Source organism: Syngnathoides biaculeatus, chromosome 5 (genome assembly GCF_019802595.1).
Source record: "Syngnathoides biaculeatus isolate LvHL_M chromosome 5, ASM1980259v1, whole genome shotgun sequence".
Taxonomy (NCBI): Eukaryota; Metazoa; Chordata; class Actinopteri; order Syngnathiformes; family Syngnathidae; genus Syngnathoides; species Syngnathoides biaculeatus.
Window position 1 is genome coordinate 9,846,519 of NC_084644.1, and position 14,993 is coordinate 9,861,511.

The 14,993-nt window shown below is 46.5% G+C and overlaps 1 protein-coding gene across 2 annotated transcripts in view; it reads left to right on the forward strand.

Annotated features, from left to right (window-relative positions):
* si:dkey-22o22.2 (neural-cadherin) overlaps positions 1 to 14,993 on the forward strand; it is a 124,950-nt gene that overhangs the window by 87,425 nt on the left and 22,532 nt on the right. For both annotated transcript variants that reach the window (XM_061820373.1, XM_061820375.1), the window contains 4 exons: positions 5,685 to 5,968; positions 9,781 to 10,410; positions 10,658 to 11,654; positions 12,794 to 12,887. In XM_061820373.1, coding sequence (XP_061676357.1) covers positions 5,685 to 5,968; positions 9,781 to 10,410; positions 10,658 to 11,654; positions 12,794 to 12,887 — 2,005 coding nt within the window. The remainder of the gene's footprint in view (positions 1 to 5,684; positions 5,969 to 9,780; positions 10,411 to 10,657; positions 11,655 to 12,793; positions 12,888 to 14,993) is intronic.

Sequence of the window (14,993 nt, forward strand, 5' to 3'; positions counted from 1 at the left end):
AGCAAATATTACAGGATCTCAGTCAGGGAAATCTTCCCTTTGGAGCCAACACAGACACAACATACTCCAGAACCAATTCATTACTGACATAGAATGACAGAGACAGAGGCACAGCATCGACACACACAACTCTCGCAGAACCGGTCATCATGGACCCATCATGGTACCAACTTTGAAGTGAACTAAAATCTACACAGACCCATCGAAGAATCAACACGGGCTAACACCGAACAAATCTAAATCCAATACAGACAATACACGGAACCAACAGAGATGCAACACAAATCCAACCTACAATAATTGTACTGTTAGAGCACAGGTGTCAAACTCAAGGCCCGGGGGCCCGATCCGGCCCGTCGCATGCTTTTATGTGGCCAGTGAAGGCAAATTCCGTGTGTCAGCTTCCATGATTCTTGTGAAAATCTGAACTAAAATTTCTAATTGTTAGATAATGAATCATAACATTGAGATACTACAAGCATTTTTTGTGTTACCAAACATGAGCATAGTTGAAAAACCCATCCATCCATCGATCCATTTCCTTTGCCGCTTATCCTCACTCGGGTCGCGGGGAGTGCTGGAGCCTCTCCCAGCTGTCAACGGGCAGGGGGCCGGGTAGACCCTCAACCCGTCGCCATGGAGACAGACAACGGTCGCAGTCACAATCACACCTCGGGGCAATTTCGAGTGTCCAATTAATGTTGCACGTTTTTGGGATACGGGAGGAAACCGGAGTGCCCGGAGAAAACTGAAAACCCCCATTAAATTTGATTTCTGATTCCAAAACTAGTTCATAAATTTAATGTGTATATATGATGAGGCGGTGCAACAAATTTTATGATTTCACAGTCATAACGTCCCTCTGAGGGAAACCGGAACTACAATCTAGGCCTGACCAACATATATCGTCACAGAACCGACATAGATTAAACATTGAACCCGAAATTTACATCAATTCAATATTCAGCCAACACGCAACCAACGTAACAACAAAATACAAATCGCACACCCAAATATAAGACGGCCAAAATAGAACCCACGTAGCCCCATAGAGAAACATTGAATAGTACAGAACCAAAACAGAACCGCCATTCCACAACTGTCACAAACCCAACACATCATCAACGCAGAGTTGACGTAGAACCAACATAGTAGCTTCACAAAACTGCCAGAACCAATTGACAACCAACAAATAAATAATACACAACCAAAATAGGAATGACATAACACTGACATGTTTGCAATATTTGTATTTTTGCAATATGCGAGGCTGAGGAAACCCCGTTAAAATGTATATATATTTTTTTCCTTCATCTCGTCTAGTTTGCAGAACTAAACAAAGGCAAAGTATAGGATGGATGAAATGTGTCATGTTGCGCCCCCCCCCCCCCCTCCATCTCCCCCACTTTACTCCCTCCCCGTGCCGCCCCGTAAAGCTGATTAGTCGGTGCAGGTCTTTGTCACCCTGTGTGATTTCTGCATGCTACTCGGCCCTCCGACTGGAAAATGTGCCGAACTAAGTGCGTCTGCTAATGAGATCAAAAGGCTGTTTAAGATTCTGCCGAGTCGGCTCTTTAGCGCCGGTGTCGCCTGGAGCGTCGCGCGCACACTTAAACACTTCAGCACCTTCGCAAACAACACGTGCACACACGCAAACACGTACACCATGGATGAGCACACACATACACACACGCATACTTAGAATCCACACATGAACGACACCACAGAACCACCACAGTACCACAATAGTACCAAAGGACTAAAACCACCTTAGAAACTAAACAGAACAAACAGTGAAACAACACGAAACTGACGTAGACACATCATAAACCAGTACGTTGGCCTCACAGTTCTGAGGACCCGGGTTCGATCCCGGTCCCGCCTGTGTGGAGTTTGCATGTTCTCCCCGTGCCCGCGTGGGTTTTGTCCGGGAACTCCTGGTTCCTCCCACATTCCAAAAACATGCAACCTTAATTGGACACTCTAAATTGCCCCTAGGTGTGATCGTGACTGTGACTGTTTGTCTCCTTGTGCCCTGCGATTGACTGGCGACCAGTCCAGGGTGTACCCCGCCTCCTGCCCGTTGACAGCTGGGATAGGCTCCAGCGCACCCTGTGACCCTCGTGAGGATAAGCGGCAAAGAAAATGGATGGATGGATGAAAATCCAAGATACAAGAAACACGATATCACAGCGCTAACACAAACTAGCAAATTAATTAGCATATACTTAATGCAAAACCGATACAGGAAAAAAAAAAAACCCCATAGTACAACATAGGAGTGTCACAGGAACAACACAGTCAAATAACCAATAAAGAAATTTCACTGAACCCAAGCAGATCCGGACCAAGCCTCACAGAACCAACGTAGAGCTCGTGTACGCAACGTCACCGTTTGCACGGCGCCGTATTGCCGGTCAAACCCAGCTGCTACGTTGAAACGGAGCAGATTTTTCAAATGGCCCGAGACGTGTTGTGGTGTTGTTGGTTGTCACAACAGACGAGGCAGATATTCAAAGAGGTCAATCTATGGAATACCAGCTGAGAAGACCAGAAAATATGGATGAATTTCTGCAATAAAATATGATAAATAGCGCCCAACCAAAATACACATACGCCTGTAGCGATCGCTTCATGTCAGGTAGGAATTATTCTTCTCAATCTCAAATAAACCAAAAAGTATTTATGATGCCAAATTGGCTCATTTGAGAACAACATGTATTTAAAAAAAGAAAATAAACCGTCTGTCGTGGCAAAGAGGTTAACGTGTGGCCGCGATCGCTTCCGTGTACGTTCCGTGGAGATGTCGCCGTCTTTTTTTTCAATCATAGTTAATGAATGCGAGTTTATGTAAAGCCAGGAGACATTTATTGAAATATTGAATACTAGCTGAAAAGATCGATGGATTCCGGCAAAGGTTAACGTGTGGCTGAATACACTTTCGCGTTCTCCAGCCCTCAATCATGGTTAATAAATGCGAGTTTGTGTAAAACCAGGGGTCATTTATTTAAATATCTGTATTTGTATTGAATACAAGGTTAATGTGTGGCCGAACACGCTTCCGTGTTCACGAGCTGTCTCCCAGTCACTATGTGGGATTTATTCCTGATTGAGGACGGATCCAGAAATGAAGTATTTGTATACATCCAGACTTTTCTACGGATTTCAAACTCCTCCGTGTAAATCTCGACGATTTACTCACCACATCCGTGTGTAGATCCAGTTGTCCAAGATAAGCGGAAGCGGGTTAACAGTCCAATTTCTTATCGGCGAAAACATGGACTTCTGCACAAAATATGGGTCCTCTATGCCAAGTGTCTCTCATTTTTTTCCACGTACCTTGGTTTAATATCACCTTCTAAATGTCTTACGTTTATGTTAAGACGTATTTTCGGTTCGTCTCCACAGAATTAACTTGCGACAATGCTTTGTTTGACCGGCAATGTGGCGAGTCACGTGATTTTATGACGTAGTTGCACGAGCTCGATTGACTAACAAACAACCCACAGGCCAAAAACTGAACTAACACAGACCCGTATAAAACCCTCACAGAACCAGCACACTAACAAGACAAAAACCAAAATAGGACTGACCCAGAACATGGCACGATCACAGTACAGTACCAGCAAAGATGAATAATACTCAACGTAGTCCAACACAGTAACAACACGCAACCAACATAAACCCTTCACAGACCTGAACAGCGTTATCATGAAACCATCACAGAACCAACATGCGGTTTGAAGTATTATCCCACTCTCGAGACATTTTTTCCTGGTTTTTTTTTTTTTTTTTTTTTTTTTCGGTATCCTGATGTAATGAAACTTTGAGCTGTGAGTGATCTGGAGTCCTTCAGAGCGTGGCCACACAGCTGGGGGACAACTTCCCCCTCAGGTCCACCTCACAAGGAGCCCTCTGCTGACCTTCATCTCATTTTAGAGTCTCCTGCCGGGTTGTCAATTAAATCCGCACCGGTGTGTGTTCCTGTGCATGTGTGTGCGTTTGAAGAGGCCAGTGCCATATGGCGCCGCCTGATCATTAATGAGGCTGCCGCGGGCGAGGAACCACTGGAGCTACTCCCTCGTACGCGTTTCACCACACACATTGGTCACCGCAGATCCGTGTTCAGGGGCTGTGAAGGACCAGAGAACCTCAACTCTCACACACACAGTTGGAGTCCTCCGCAGATGGCGATGGGCCTGCTTAATTCTCCTCGGTGCCAGTCAGTGTTGCGCGAGCCTCGGCCCAGACGGACCTGCCTCTGGGCTCCCATCATGCATCTGTCCGTGCGCGTCCACGTGTTTGCATGCACCGAGGCCACGTGTGTAGAACATATTTCCGTTTGACGTTCCACGTGTATATCGTCATAAATATCGGGATGAACCCACAAATTATCGTAAGGCAGGGGTGTCGAAATCATTTTTCTCGCGGGCCACATTGTTGTTCCGGTTTCCATCACAGGGCCGTTATGACTGTGGAACAAAAATATTTAATCATCTCATCATATTTACATAATCAATTTATGAACGAGCTTTGGAATCAGAAACCAAGGGTCATGTGTTTTTCAACTATTCACGTTTGGTTACACAAAAATGCTTCCAGTAGCTCAACTTTATCCACCCTCGTGAGGATAAGGAGCAAAGAAAATGGATGGATGGATGGATGGATGGATGTTTTTTTTTCATTTAAAAAACTGTGCGCAACAATATCCTCCCCCAACTGTGTAGCATGAAATTGGAAATATGTTTTCCTGTTTTTGGTCAATTGGGATTCCATCCATCCATTTTTTCGCTTATCCTCACGAGGGTAGCAAGGGAGTGCTGGAGCCTATCCCAGATGTCAACGGGCAGGAGGCGGGGTACAACCTTGAACTGGTCACCAGCCAATCGCAGGCCACACAGAGACAAACAGTTGCACTCACAATCACACCTAGGGGCAATTTAGAGTGTCCAATTAAACACACACGGAGAACATCCAAACTCCACACAAGCGGGGCCGAGATTGAATCCAGGACCGCAGAACTGTGAGGCCAACGCTTTACCAGCTGAGCCACTGCGCCTCCCTCAACTTTATCATTTATGATTCATGACAATTTGAAATATTGGTAGAGATTTTTACAAGAATCATGGAAATTGGCACTCTCATTTTGGCTTCGCAGGCCACATAAAATCATGTGGTGGCCCAGATCTGGCCCCCGGGCCTTGAGTTTGACACCTGTGTCATACAGAAAATACCAAAACATATACAAGCAATGTTCATCTTATCCAATTTTGTTTTCATGTTGTGTGAAAGATGGATATGTCCATATCCTGTGCCAATACATCATCGCACTACTACTCGTGTGTGTGCGCGCGCGCGCGCGCGCGGCCTGATTTGAGGAATATTCATGAAGAAGCATATACAATACAAATGTAAATATGCCAGAGGCTGCTTATTTGCATATGTAGTCCCTTGGCAGGTGACAAATAAAGACAGGCAAACACATAAAGTCATGCGAGGTATGCAAATGTGCTATTATCCACGTACACGCTGCGACATGCCACACGAGTGTCACGGATCACAAGAAACGTTGGTTGTACGCGTGTACCTAATGAAGTGTCCAGGGACCGCGGCGTTGTTGTTTTTTTTTTTTTTCGTTCGCTGTCGTTTCAACTCAATGTATTTGAGCTCTATGCCCCCCACAGGTGCCAACGCCAAGCTGCGCTACCAGATCGCGGCGGGCAACGCCATGGGCACCTTCGACGTGGAGCCCGAGGTGGGGACCATATTCGTGGCCCAGCCGCTGGACTACGAGATGGAGCAGCACTTCGAGCTGCGGCTGGTGGCCTCGGACGGCAAGTGGGAGAACGAGACGCTGGTGGCGGTGCGCGTGGTCAACCGCAACGACGAGGCGCCCGTCTTCAGCCTCGGCGAGTACCACGCCGTCGTTCAGGAGGAGCTCACGGAGCTCCCCGTGTTCATCATGGAGGTGCGTCGCGAATATACACAACAGATACAATTGTTCTGATGATGGTCCAGACCTTATTCAGTTTTCACTTAGTTTCCTTTTCCAATAATTTTGCCCATACTTTCATCACTCCTCGATTTCTTGTCACTTCTTGTAAGCCCGACCTCATCTTCAGTGCTTCCTCATGTTCTTTAAAGGTCATGTGTCATTAAATGGATGGTTTTTAGTATGTTATTAATGATAAAACGGCACGCATCGTTTTTGTTCACCACAAAACATGATTTTGACGTATACAGCTTTTTGTAACTCCCGCCACGAAAATCCTCTCGAGGGATTTGTTTTCGACAAGAAGCAGGAAGTGATGTAAATGGCAGGACTGCCCTCAAGTGGACTCGTTGGTTTCTATTAGTTTTACCTGCGGGAAGGTAGCTCGTTGTTCCTTCGCGTTAGCCAAAATGCTGACTCGTTGTATTGCTAGATATTGCTCGAACACTCGGAGGGTGCATTTACCCTTCATACTTTTCCAAAATACCTGGAAAAATGGATTGCACAGGTGCAAAGGACGAGAGCTTTGTGGGTTCCAAATGACAGGTAGGTGTGTATATGCAGCGACTAAAAAAAATAATAGTTGTACGGGGTGTAATCCGTACGTCAGGGGTGCTAAATGTGTCGATGTGCCACCCCAGCCGAAGCCGTGAACGGCAGACCCGGCGCTGACGGGGTGGCTCGTCGCGGCACCGGGCCGCTGTTGCTCATCTCCGCGGCGGAGTGGCGTTGTTTATCACCGCCACGGGGGTGGATTGGACCTGGAGGCGGTTTGGCTGGAGCGTTTTCGTCGCGGGCGGAGTTGTTTATGACCGCCGCGGAGGTGGATCAGGCGGGGAGGTGGTTTGGCCGTGATCCGCATATCATCAAAATATGGCTCGAAACAATAGGGTAATATTGCCCCGGTCACTTCACTCGGTTGTGAGATGTTCTCTTCTTCGAAAAAAGCTTCCGTGTCACAACGGGCGTCGGAAAAATCTGTTGTTCGTCTCCCATAGTAGGTGGCACTGCGGGTTTTCAATGGCGAATGTCCCAGTGTGACGTCACGGACAGAAGATGCAGCCAATATGGCTACCACATGAATGTCGAATGAGACTTTTGCCACTTTGCACATGGATGACGCGCTCTCCGCTCATATTTATTTTTTTGTATAGACATTGAAGTGAAGAATGTTACATGTATTTTTTATTACAATATCTATTTTAGAATGTTTATAGGCATGAAACGTGACCTTCAAAGACGTGGTGTTTTTTTGTGCATGATAGAAGATAATATCAAGTTCTCTAAGAAATCCTCTCTCTCGTTATTGTGGCATTTAACAAAATTAAATAATTTTGGTGATCCTGACTGACATGAAATTGGAGAGATTTTGTCCGATTTGACTTCAGACAGTGAGACAAAAAATCAAATATGTTTTTGCCCAGTGTATGTAAACTTCTGGCTTCAACTGTGTGTCCACTTTCCATCTTTTTTTTTTGTCCCAAAATTTTGTCTCTTCTGCAAATTTTCTTCTCTTCCACTCTGTGTAAGTGTCGCAATTCTTTTGTCCAATCTTTTCACTTCTTTTCTATGGTGTCCAATACTTTTGTCCAAACTCTCTATTTTTCTTCCTTTCACATTCTGTGGCGTCGCAATGCTTTTGTGAACATTTTCATCGCTTTTCACTTTCTGTGGGCGTCTTGATACTTTTTGGCCCAAATCCATATTTTTACTTAGCGACGGGTGTCCCAATAACCTCACACGTGTGTTCCGGTCGTCGGGTCAAGAGTCGAACATCATCTGAAAAGTTTCTCCCTCCTCCTTTTTCGCTCCCCCCCCCTCCATCGTCCTGTGGCTTTCATCCGCCATTGGTCACACCTTCCCGGCGTGACGCGCGCAATCAGATTAGCAAGATGGAGGCGCGCCGCAAAGGGCAGGGAAGTAATCCGCCGTGTCACCCGGTCCAGCGCCCGGGCCCCGCTTCCCCGGGAATTGATTTGATGTGCGCCGCCCGCTCACTTTGGCATGACATCACCTGCCCCCTTTTTCGTCCCCGTTTGTTCAGACAATCCACCCGATGGGGGGAAATCCAATTTGAAATGAACGGTTTCCGCGTCACCTCTGCTCCGTTCTCCTCGTCTTATGCGTAGTGTGTTCCCCAACCAGCCTTTTTACATTCGGAAAAAATAGATAATATATAACTATTCCTGAGCGCCTGTTCACACTCACTCACTCTCAAGAAATGAGAGCTATAATATCACATTAAAGAGAACAAAAAAAAAAAGAGGACTCCGTTGAATGCGTAGGCTGTCAAAAAATACGCAAAGCGTTTTTTGTCACGCCCAGTTCAATTTTACGAAAACTGACGCACACCGTAATTCGCGCACCCGGTTACAAGCGTCACCGAGTACGCTAAAAGGGCCTGTTAAAATAAAACTTACCGGTAAATATCACTGAGACACGCCAGTAACACAGCAGCAACACGCTAGCACAGCGCTAACAGGGCTGAAAAAAGTCATTTCTTCAGCACATATATTCCAACGGTCTCATTCTTACCTTTTCAGGTCAAGTGCCCGCTTGCGGCCGTTAGAAAAAATGCACAAATTAGCCGCATCACCGCATAAACCGTGGGGTTGAAGGCATGCGGGAAAAAAGTTGCGACTTGTAGGCGGAAAATTACGGTATGTCTAAAAAGAAAGGCATGTTGTATACAAACAACGAAATATTCAATGTGAAACAGCAAAGATGGTCTCAGACAAATTAGCATAAATGTTACGGTAATTGTGAACCTTCCAACTGGAACTTTAACACGCAGGGAGTAGCAACTCGTAAAAACAGTATGAAAAATACTCACAGGTATTTACAGTGGCGCCTTGACTTCTATGTTTTATTCATTCATTCTGATTTGTATTTCAAATCAACTTTTCCCAATGAAATAAATGGAAATTCCATTGATCTGTTCCAGATCCATCCATTCATTTTTTTTTCGAGCCGCTTATTCTCGCAAGGGGCGCGGGAGTGCTGGAGCCTATCCCAGCAAAAAATTTTGCCACAATTTTTTTTTAGTTGAGAAAAACAGTGTTGTGTTGTAAAATTAACTCATTAACAAAAACGTAATAAAATACACTGTAAATGAACTGGTTTCACAAAGCCAGAACTGGAATTTCATTGTTCCGCTAGTCACTGCATGTAGCAGCCATCAAGAGATGAAAAAGACATTTCTCGTCAATAAATGGTAATATTTGAATTAATATATTAAATTGGATAATTCCAGCATACCTGATGATCTCTCACAGCACAGTAGTTTGGAATTACGGATTTAGCTCATCGCCACGACAACGCACATCGGGGAGGAGGAGGAGGCGGCAGCGACGGGATCACATCAAAGCTTTCTGTAAACAAGAAGGAGACGGAACACTCAAAAGTGTCATTTTGCTTTCTCTTATGCGCCGACTTTGCCATTAAGTTTTAATTGCGTGGCTGACAGCCGGGCGGCGGCGCCAGGGGAGATAAAAGGACGCCAACGGGTGACAAAGCTGAAGGGGGAATGTTTACTTTTATGCGGCTGCTTAATGAAAAACATGGCGATAAGACGGGAGCGAGACTACGGTGGTTATTGGATTGCTTGGTCATAGTTTCAGTGGAGTATAATTTGAAAGAAAAAAAAAATAAAGATCATATTTAAAGCTGCACAGTCTCAACGGTGACTCCAACTTGTCCGTACAAGCTAGCTCCAAACTGTTTATTGTCCATCCCAGTTGAAGTTTACTGTCTTGACTTGGATGATGGCGTCGTTCTCATTTCTCCAGGTTTCCGCCACTGATCCAGACCAAGACGCTGACCAGACCGCCCTGCGCTACTCCCTCCACGGACAGGGTGCGGGGGGTGAGTTCACCATCAATGAGCGCACCGGGAGAATTTACGCCCAACGGCGTCTCGACCGGGAGGAGCGTCCGGCCTGGAGGTTCTTGGTCTTGGCCACGGACGAGGGAGGGTCAGGACTCACGGGATTCGCCGACGTTCTTTTGGAGGTCCGCGACGTCAACGACAACGCGCCCTTCTTCCCGTGCCCGGCGCTGGAAGTAGATGGCTGTTTCTTGGGCCAGGTAGCTGAGAACTCCCCCGCAGACACCTCTGTCATGGAAATGCGAGCTATGGACCTCGATGATGCCAACGAGGGCAAGAATGCAGCGCTGAGCTACAGCATCGTCAAGAACGTCCGCAATGAGATCAACCTCAACCTGTTCTCCATCAACGCCACCACGGGGACTATCTACACCGTTCTGCGCTCCCTCGATCGTGAGGCGGAGGAGCGCTACCTGGTGGTGGTGGAGGCTCGGGATGGAGGTGGTTTGGCCGGGACCGGGACCGCGACCATCCTGGTTTTGGATGTCAATGACCACCCGCCCATCTTCTCCCAGAGGGTCTACACTGCCCAGGTGAGCGCATGTTTCTCTATATTTTTCTTCAATAATGTATTGTAAAGATGGTATAAGCGACTTCCAACTGTTTCTGAGACAGCAACATGTCTCCGTAATACCGAAATTACAGTTATAAGAATACCCAACTTTCTTAATAGTTTTCATCGTGTCAAAACTTATTCGGTATGGTGAACCAAAACTAGGCGGAGCAGACAAATTTTTATACGTAGATTATGGTGCTAATAATACATGCCGTATTCTTTAGGTAACTGAAGACCTGGAGGTGAACAGCGAGGTTCTCGTGGTGTCCGCCACCGACGGAGACCAGGATGAGAACGCAATGGTGACCTTCAGCATTGTGAGCGGTGATGAGGACAGGAAGTTTTTAGTGGAGACCGACAAGTTGAACCGACGCGGTGTGATCAAGCTGAAGAAGAAGGTGGACTTCGAGAAACCCCAGGAGAGGACTTTCAACCTGACTCTGAAAGCAGAGGACGCAGATTTCTTCAGCTTGGCATACTGTCTGGTGGAAGTGCAGGACTCCAATGACCATGCTCCAGTCTTCTTGCCGCAGTTCTACGAGTCGCCAGCCATGTCCGAGGACGTTCCCGTGGGCACCATTGTTGTCCAGGTGATGGCTACCGATCTAGACTCCGGACAAAATGGACGTTTTTCGTACAGCATTGCCAAAGAGTCGGACCCCTACAATCAGTTCCTGGTGGACCAGTCCGGTTGGGTGGTGGTGGCTAACTCCTTAGATCGGGAGAAAATCTCTCAGCACCGGGTCGTGGTCCTCGCTTCCGACGCTGGCAACCCGAGCCTGACTGGCACAGCCATCATCATGGTAACCGTGCTGGACGTCAACGACAACGGTCCGGAGTTCGAGGGACGCTACCGGCCGGTGGTGTGGGAGAACACGCCAGCCCCGCAGGCAGTGTGGATGAATGCAAGCTCACGACTGCTGCATGCTACCGACTGTGACCTCTCATCCAACGGCGGACCCTTTTCCATACGGCTCCTCACGCTTACTGCGGACGCCGCCAATTTCAACCTGACCGACTTCCGCAATGGCAGCGCAGCTATCACTGCCCTGCGGACGTTTGACCGCGAGCGCCAGAAGGAATACCGACTCCCCATCCTCATGATTGACAGCGGCTCGCCCGCCATGAGCTCCACCAGCACGCTGACGGTGATCATCGGAGACCGCAACGACCACCCCCACTTGCCAGGACACGCCAACTTTATTGTGTACACTTACGAAGGTATTTACTATCCTAGTTTGTCCGTGTAGATTCTGGGTCTTCCAGTGTGGTTGTTGACTGTCTTGCATAACGACCAACTCGTTGGCAAACAGATTGTTACCAATGTCATGAGAAAATTTTGCTTGAAAGATGATCCGACGTAGTTTTCCCCCATTATGCGGTAATCGGTGCTCTGGTTGTTAGTATGCTACCAAGATCACAATAAAAAACAGCTGTCCTAAAACCAGATTACACCAGTTTAATTTCAAAACTTTGCTGAGTTTTGGTGTATGTTTTTTTCCAATCCATCCATTCATTATCTACGGCTTTTCTGAGTCAGGTCACGGGGAATTGGCTTCAGCAGGGATACCCAGATTTCCCTTTCCCCAGCCACTTCTTCCAGCTCTTCCGGAGGGATCCCGAGGCGTTCCCAAGCCAGCCGAGAGACATGGTCTCTCCACCGTGTCCTGGGTCGTCCTCGGGGTCTCTTTCCGGTGGGACACGCCCGGAACACCTCACCGGGGAGGCGTCCGGGAGGCATCCGAATCTGATGCCCCAGCCACCTCATCTGGCTCGAAACTGTGACCCTCCCGGATAACCGGGCTTCTCACCCTTGTTCTAGGGAGAGGCCGGACACCCTCCTTGTATTCGGGATCTTTTTTCAACCCAGCAGATTTTTTAGAGTTGTTGCGTCAGGAATGGCATCTAGCGTAAAAACTGTGCCAAACAAATATGAGCATTCATCTGAGATGCCACGCTGCAGCGACCCCTAACGGGACAATCTGAAAAAACTTACTTAGATTATTTTTCGTTTGTCTTCACCTGATTGCAACCGAGATTTGATGCTGAACTTTTTGTGACTGGTCGTCCTAACCTTCACATTCCCCCAGTGTGTCCTCCACACAGACCAAATATGACTACCATTGAGCTCATAAGACGTTTTTGTCACAGTCGAGTGCTTCCGATGTCTCGCTGCAGAACACATGACTTATTTAGCGGTTCAGACCAGCTGTCAGCCACTGTAATTTACTGCTTGGGACTTAGCTTGTATTTTTTTCATGGTCTGTCTTTAGGGCTTTTCCACGCGAAACCTACATTTGTATTTGATTCTTTTTCGAAGTTAATTTGTTGCTTTGGACTTTTTTTTTTTTTTTTTTCAGGTAATCTGCCACCGACAGTGCTGGGTCAAATACCGTCCCCGGACCTCGACGACTGGAGCGAGAAGTCGTATCGATTTGAAGGCAAACCATCAAGGTACCAAAGGACGTCAATGATTCGAGGGCAATAGCCATTTGTTCTGTGTAATTGGACTTTACCGTGAGAACTGATAAAATCAAGCTTAACTGTTGGTATCTAGGTGGCACTTCCTGGTTCTCCTCCAATCACCAGCCACGCTCTTACCGAGATCCAAAAACTCCAGTCCCCAAATCCGAGCAACGTAATCTGAGCAACGTGAAATTCGGTAGACGTACTTTATAAATCATAAATAAACCGATCGAAAAGTCTAAAGGCTATTGCCAGGGTCCAAGGTGAAGCGTCTCAGAGATTTTGACCAAATGCTGAACATTTTTATCCACGTATATACTAAACCGCTAACTATTAATTGAGTTCCTTAAGGTCAGAGCTTGATCAAAGGAAGTCAATGTAGTTTTGGAAATACAAAACAAAAAAATCAATTCATCACATTTGGAGACAAACAAGGAGAAGAAGAAGAAAGGGTACTAAAAGAGAGAGTGACAGATTTAAACCAGAGGAAGACAGACAGTACAAAGGTGCGCCGTGACAAAGAGACAGCGACACAGAAACAGGCAGGAGACAAAGAACGGGTACGAGTTTGGAGGATAGGAGCTATTTTTACTTAATGCGTATTAAAATTACCCCGCCGAAGCTCAGCGAGGGTACGCTCATTTTGTTTGACGCCTCGAGTGAGCGTAAGGAAAAGGCGCGCTCCGTTGTGTCACCGTCACCTCTGACTTGACACCTCCAAGGAAGGGACCACAGGCAACAAAGGATGTTAGCAAACATGGCACCCACCCGGGATCTTCAGAACTTGCCATTTTTTTCCCTAGTGGAGGGAGAAGGGGCAGGTTTTTACGGCATGTTATTGGGCAGGCATCTATCGGAGGGGGGTGTTTATTTTTCGCAAGTGGTCAAATCCAATTGATCTGATGAATTCATGAAATGGTATCTCATATTGTTGCGGCATCTTGGTGCCAAGGAACATTGTTGAAGTCAGTTGGGGAGCGTTGCCATTATCCTCGCGTGCCCCTTGCCAAGACACTGAACCAATCCACGCTGCCGACGAATGAATACGGTTGCATGTTTGGTGGTGGTCGGAAGGGGCCGTAGGCGCAGAATGGCAGCCGTGCTTCCACAGGGCACGAGTACAAAAGTAGCTTATCACCACCAGGGTGTGTTGAGGAGTGACTGAAAAATGGGTGAAATTCTCAAGCCTCTTTGAGTGGCTGGAAATATACCGCATCATCTTCATCATAATCTTGGTGCCAAAGAACTGGAAATGTTGAAGTGAGTTGAGGAACTTCATTTAGACAAAAGTAGGGCTTTCCTGCCATCTTTGTGGGTAGAAGATAATTAGGAGTTAATTGAGGTGCTTAAATCAGAAAAAAAGTACCACTTTGATGCCGTTTTGTGGACTCTTGTGGTCACGGAACTATGTTGAAGGGAGTTGAGGAGCTTTATTTAGACAAAAGTAGGACTTTCCTGCCATCTTGGTAGCTAGGCAATAATTAGAAGTTAATGGAGGTGCTTAAATCAGAAACAAAAAGTACTGCTTTGATGCCAATTTGTGGAATCTAGGTGTCACGGAGCTATGTTGAAGTGAGTTGAGGAGCTTCATTTAGACAAAAGTAAGTCTTTCCTGCCATCTTGGTGGCCAGGAGATAATTACATGTTAACTGAGGTGCTTAAATCTGAAAAACATACTGCTTTGATGACATTTTGTGGAATCTTGGTTTCACGGAACCATGTTGAAATGAGTTGAGGCGCTTCATTTACAAAAACGTTGTGCTCTTCTGCTATCATATGACATCTTGGTGCCAAGGAACTATGTTGAAGTGAATTGAGGAGCTTCATTTAGACAAAAGTAGGGCTTTCCTGCTATCTTGGTGGCAAGGAGATAATTAGGAGTTAATTGAGGTGCTTAAATCGGAAAAAAGTACTGCTTTGATGCCGTTTTGTGGAATCCTGGTGCCACGGAACTATGTTGAAGTGAGTTGAGGAGTTTGATTAAGAAAAAAGTTGCGCTTTCCTGCCATCATATGACATCTCGGTGCCAAAGAACTTTGTTGAAGTGAATTGAGGAGCTTCGGTGAGACAAATGTCGTGCTTTACTGTCAATTT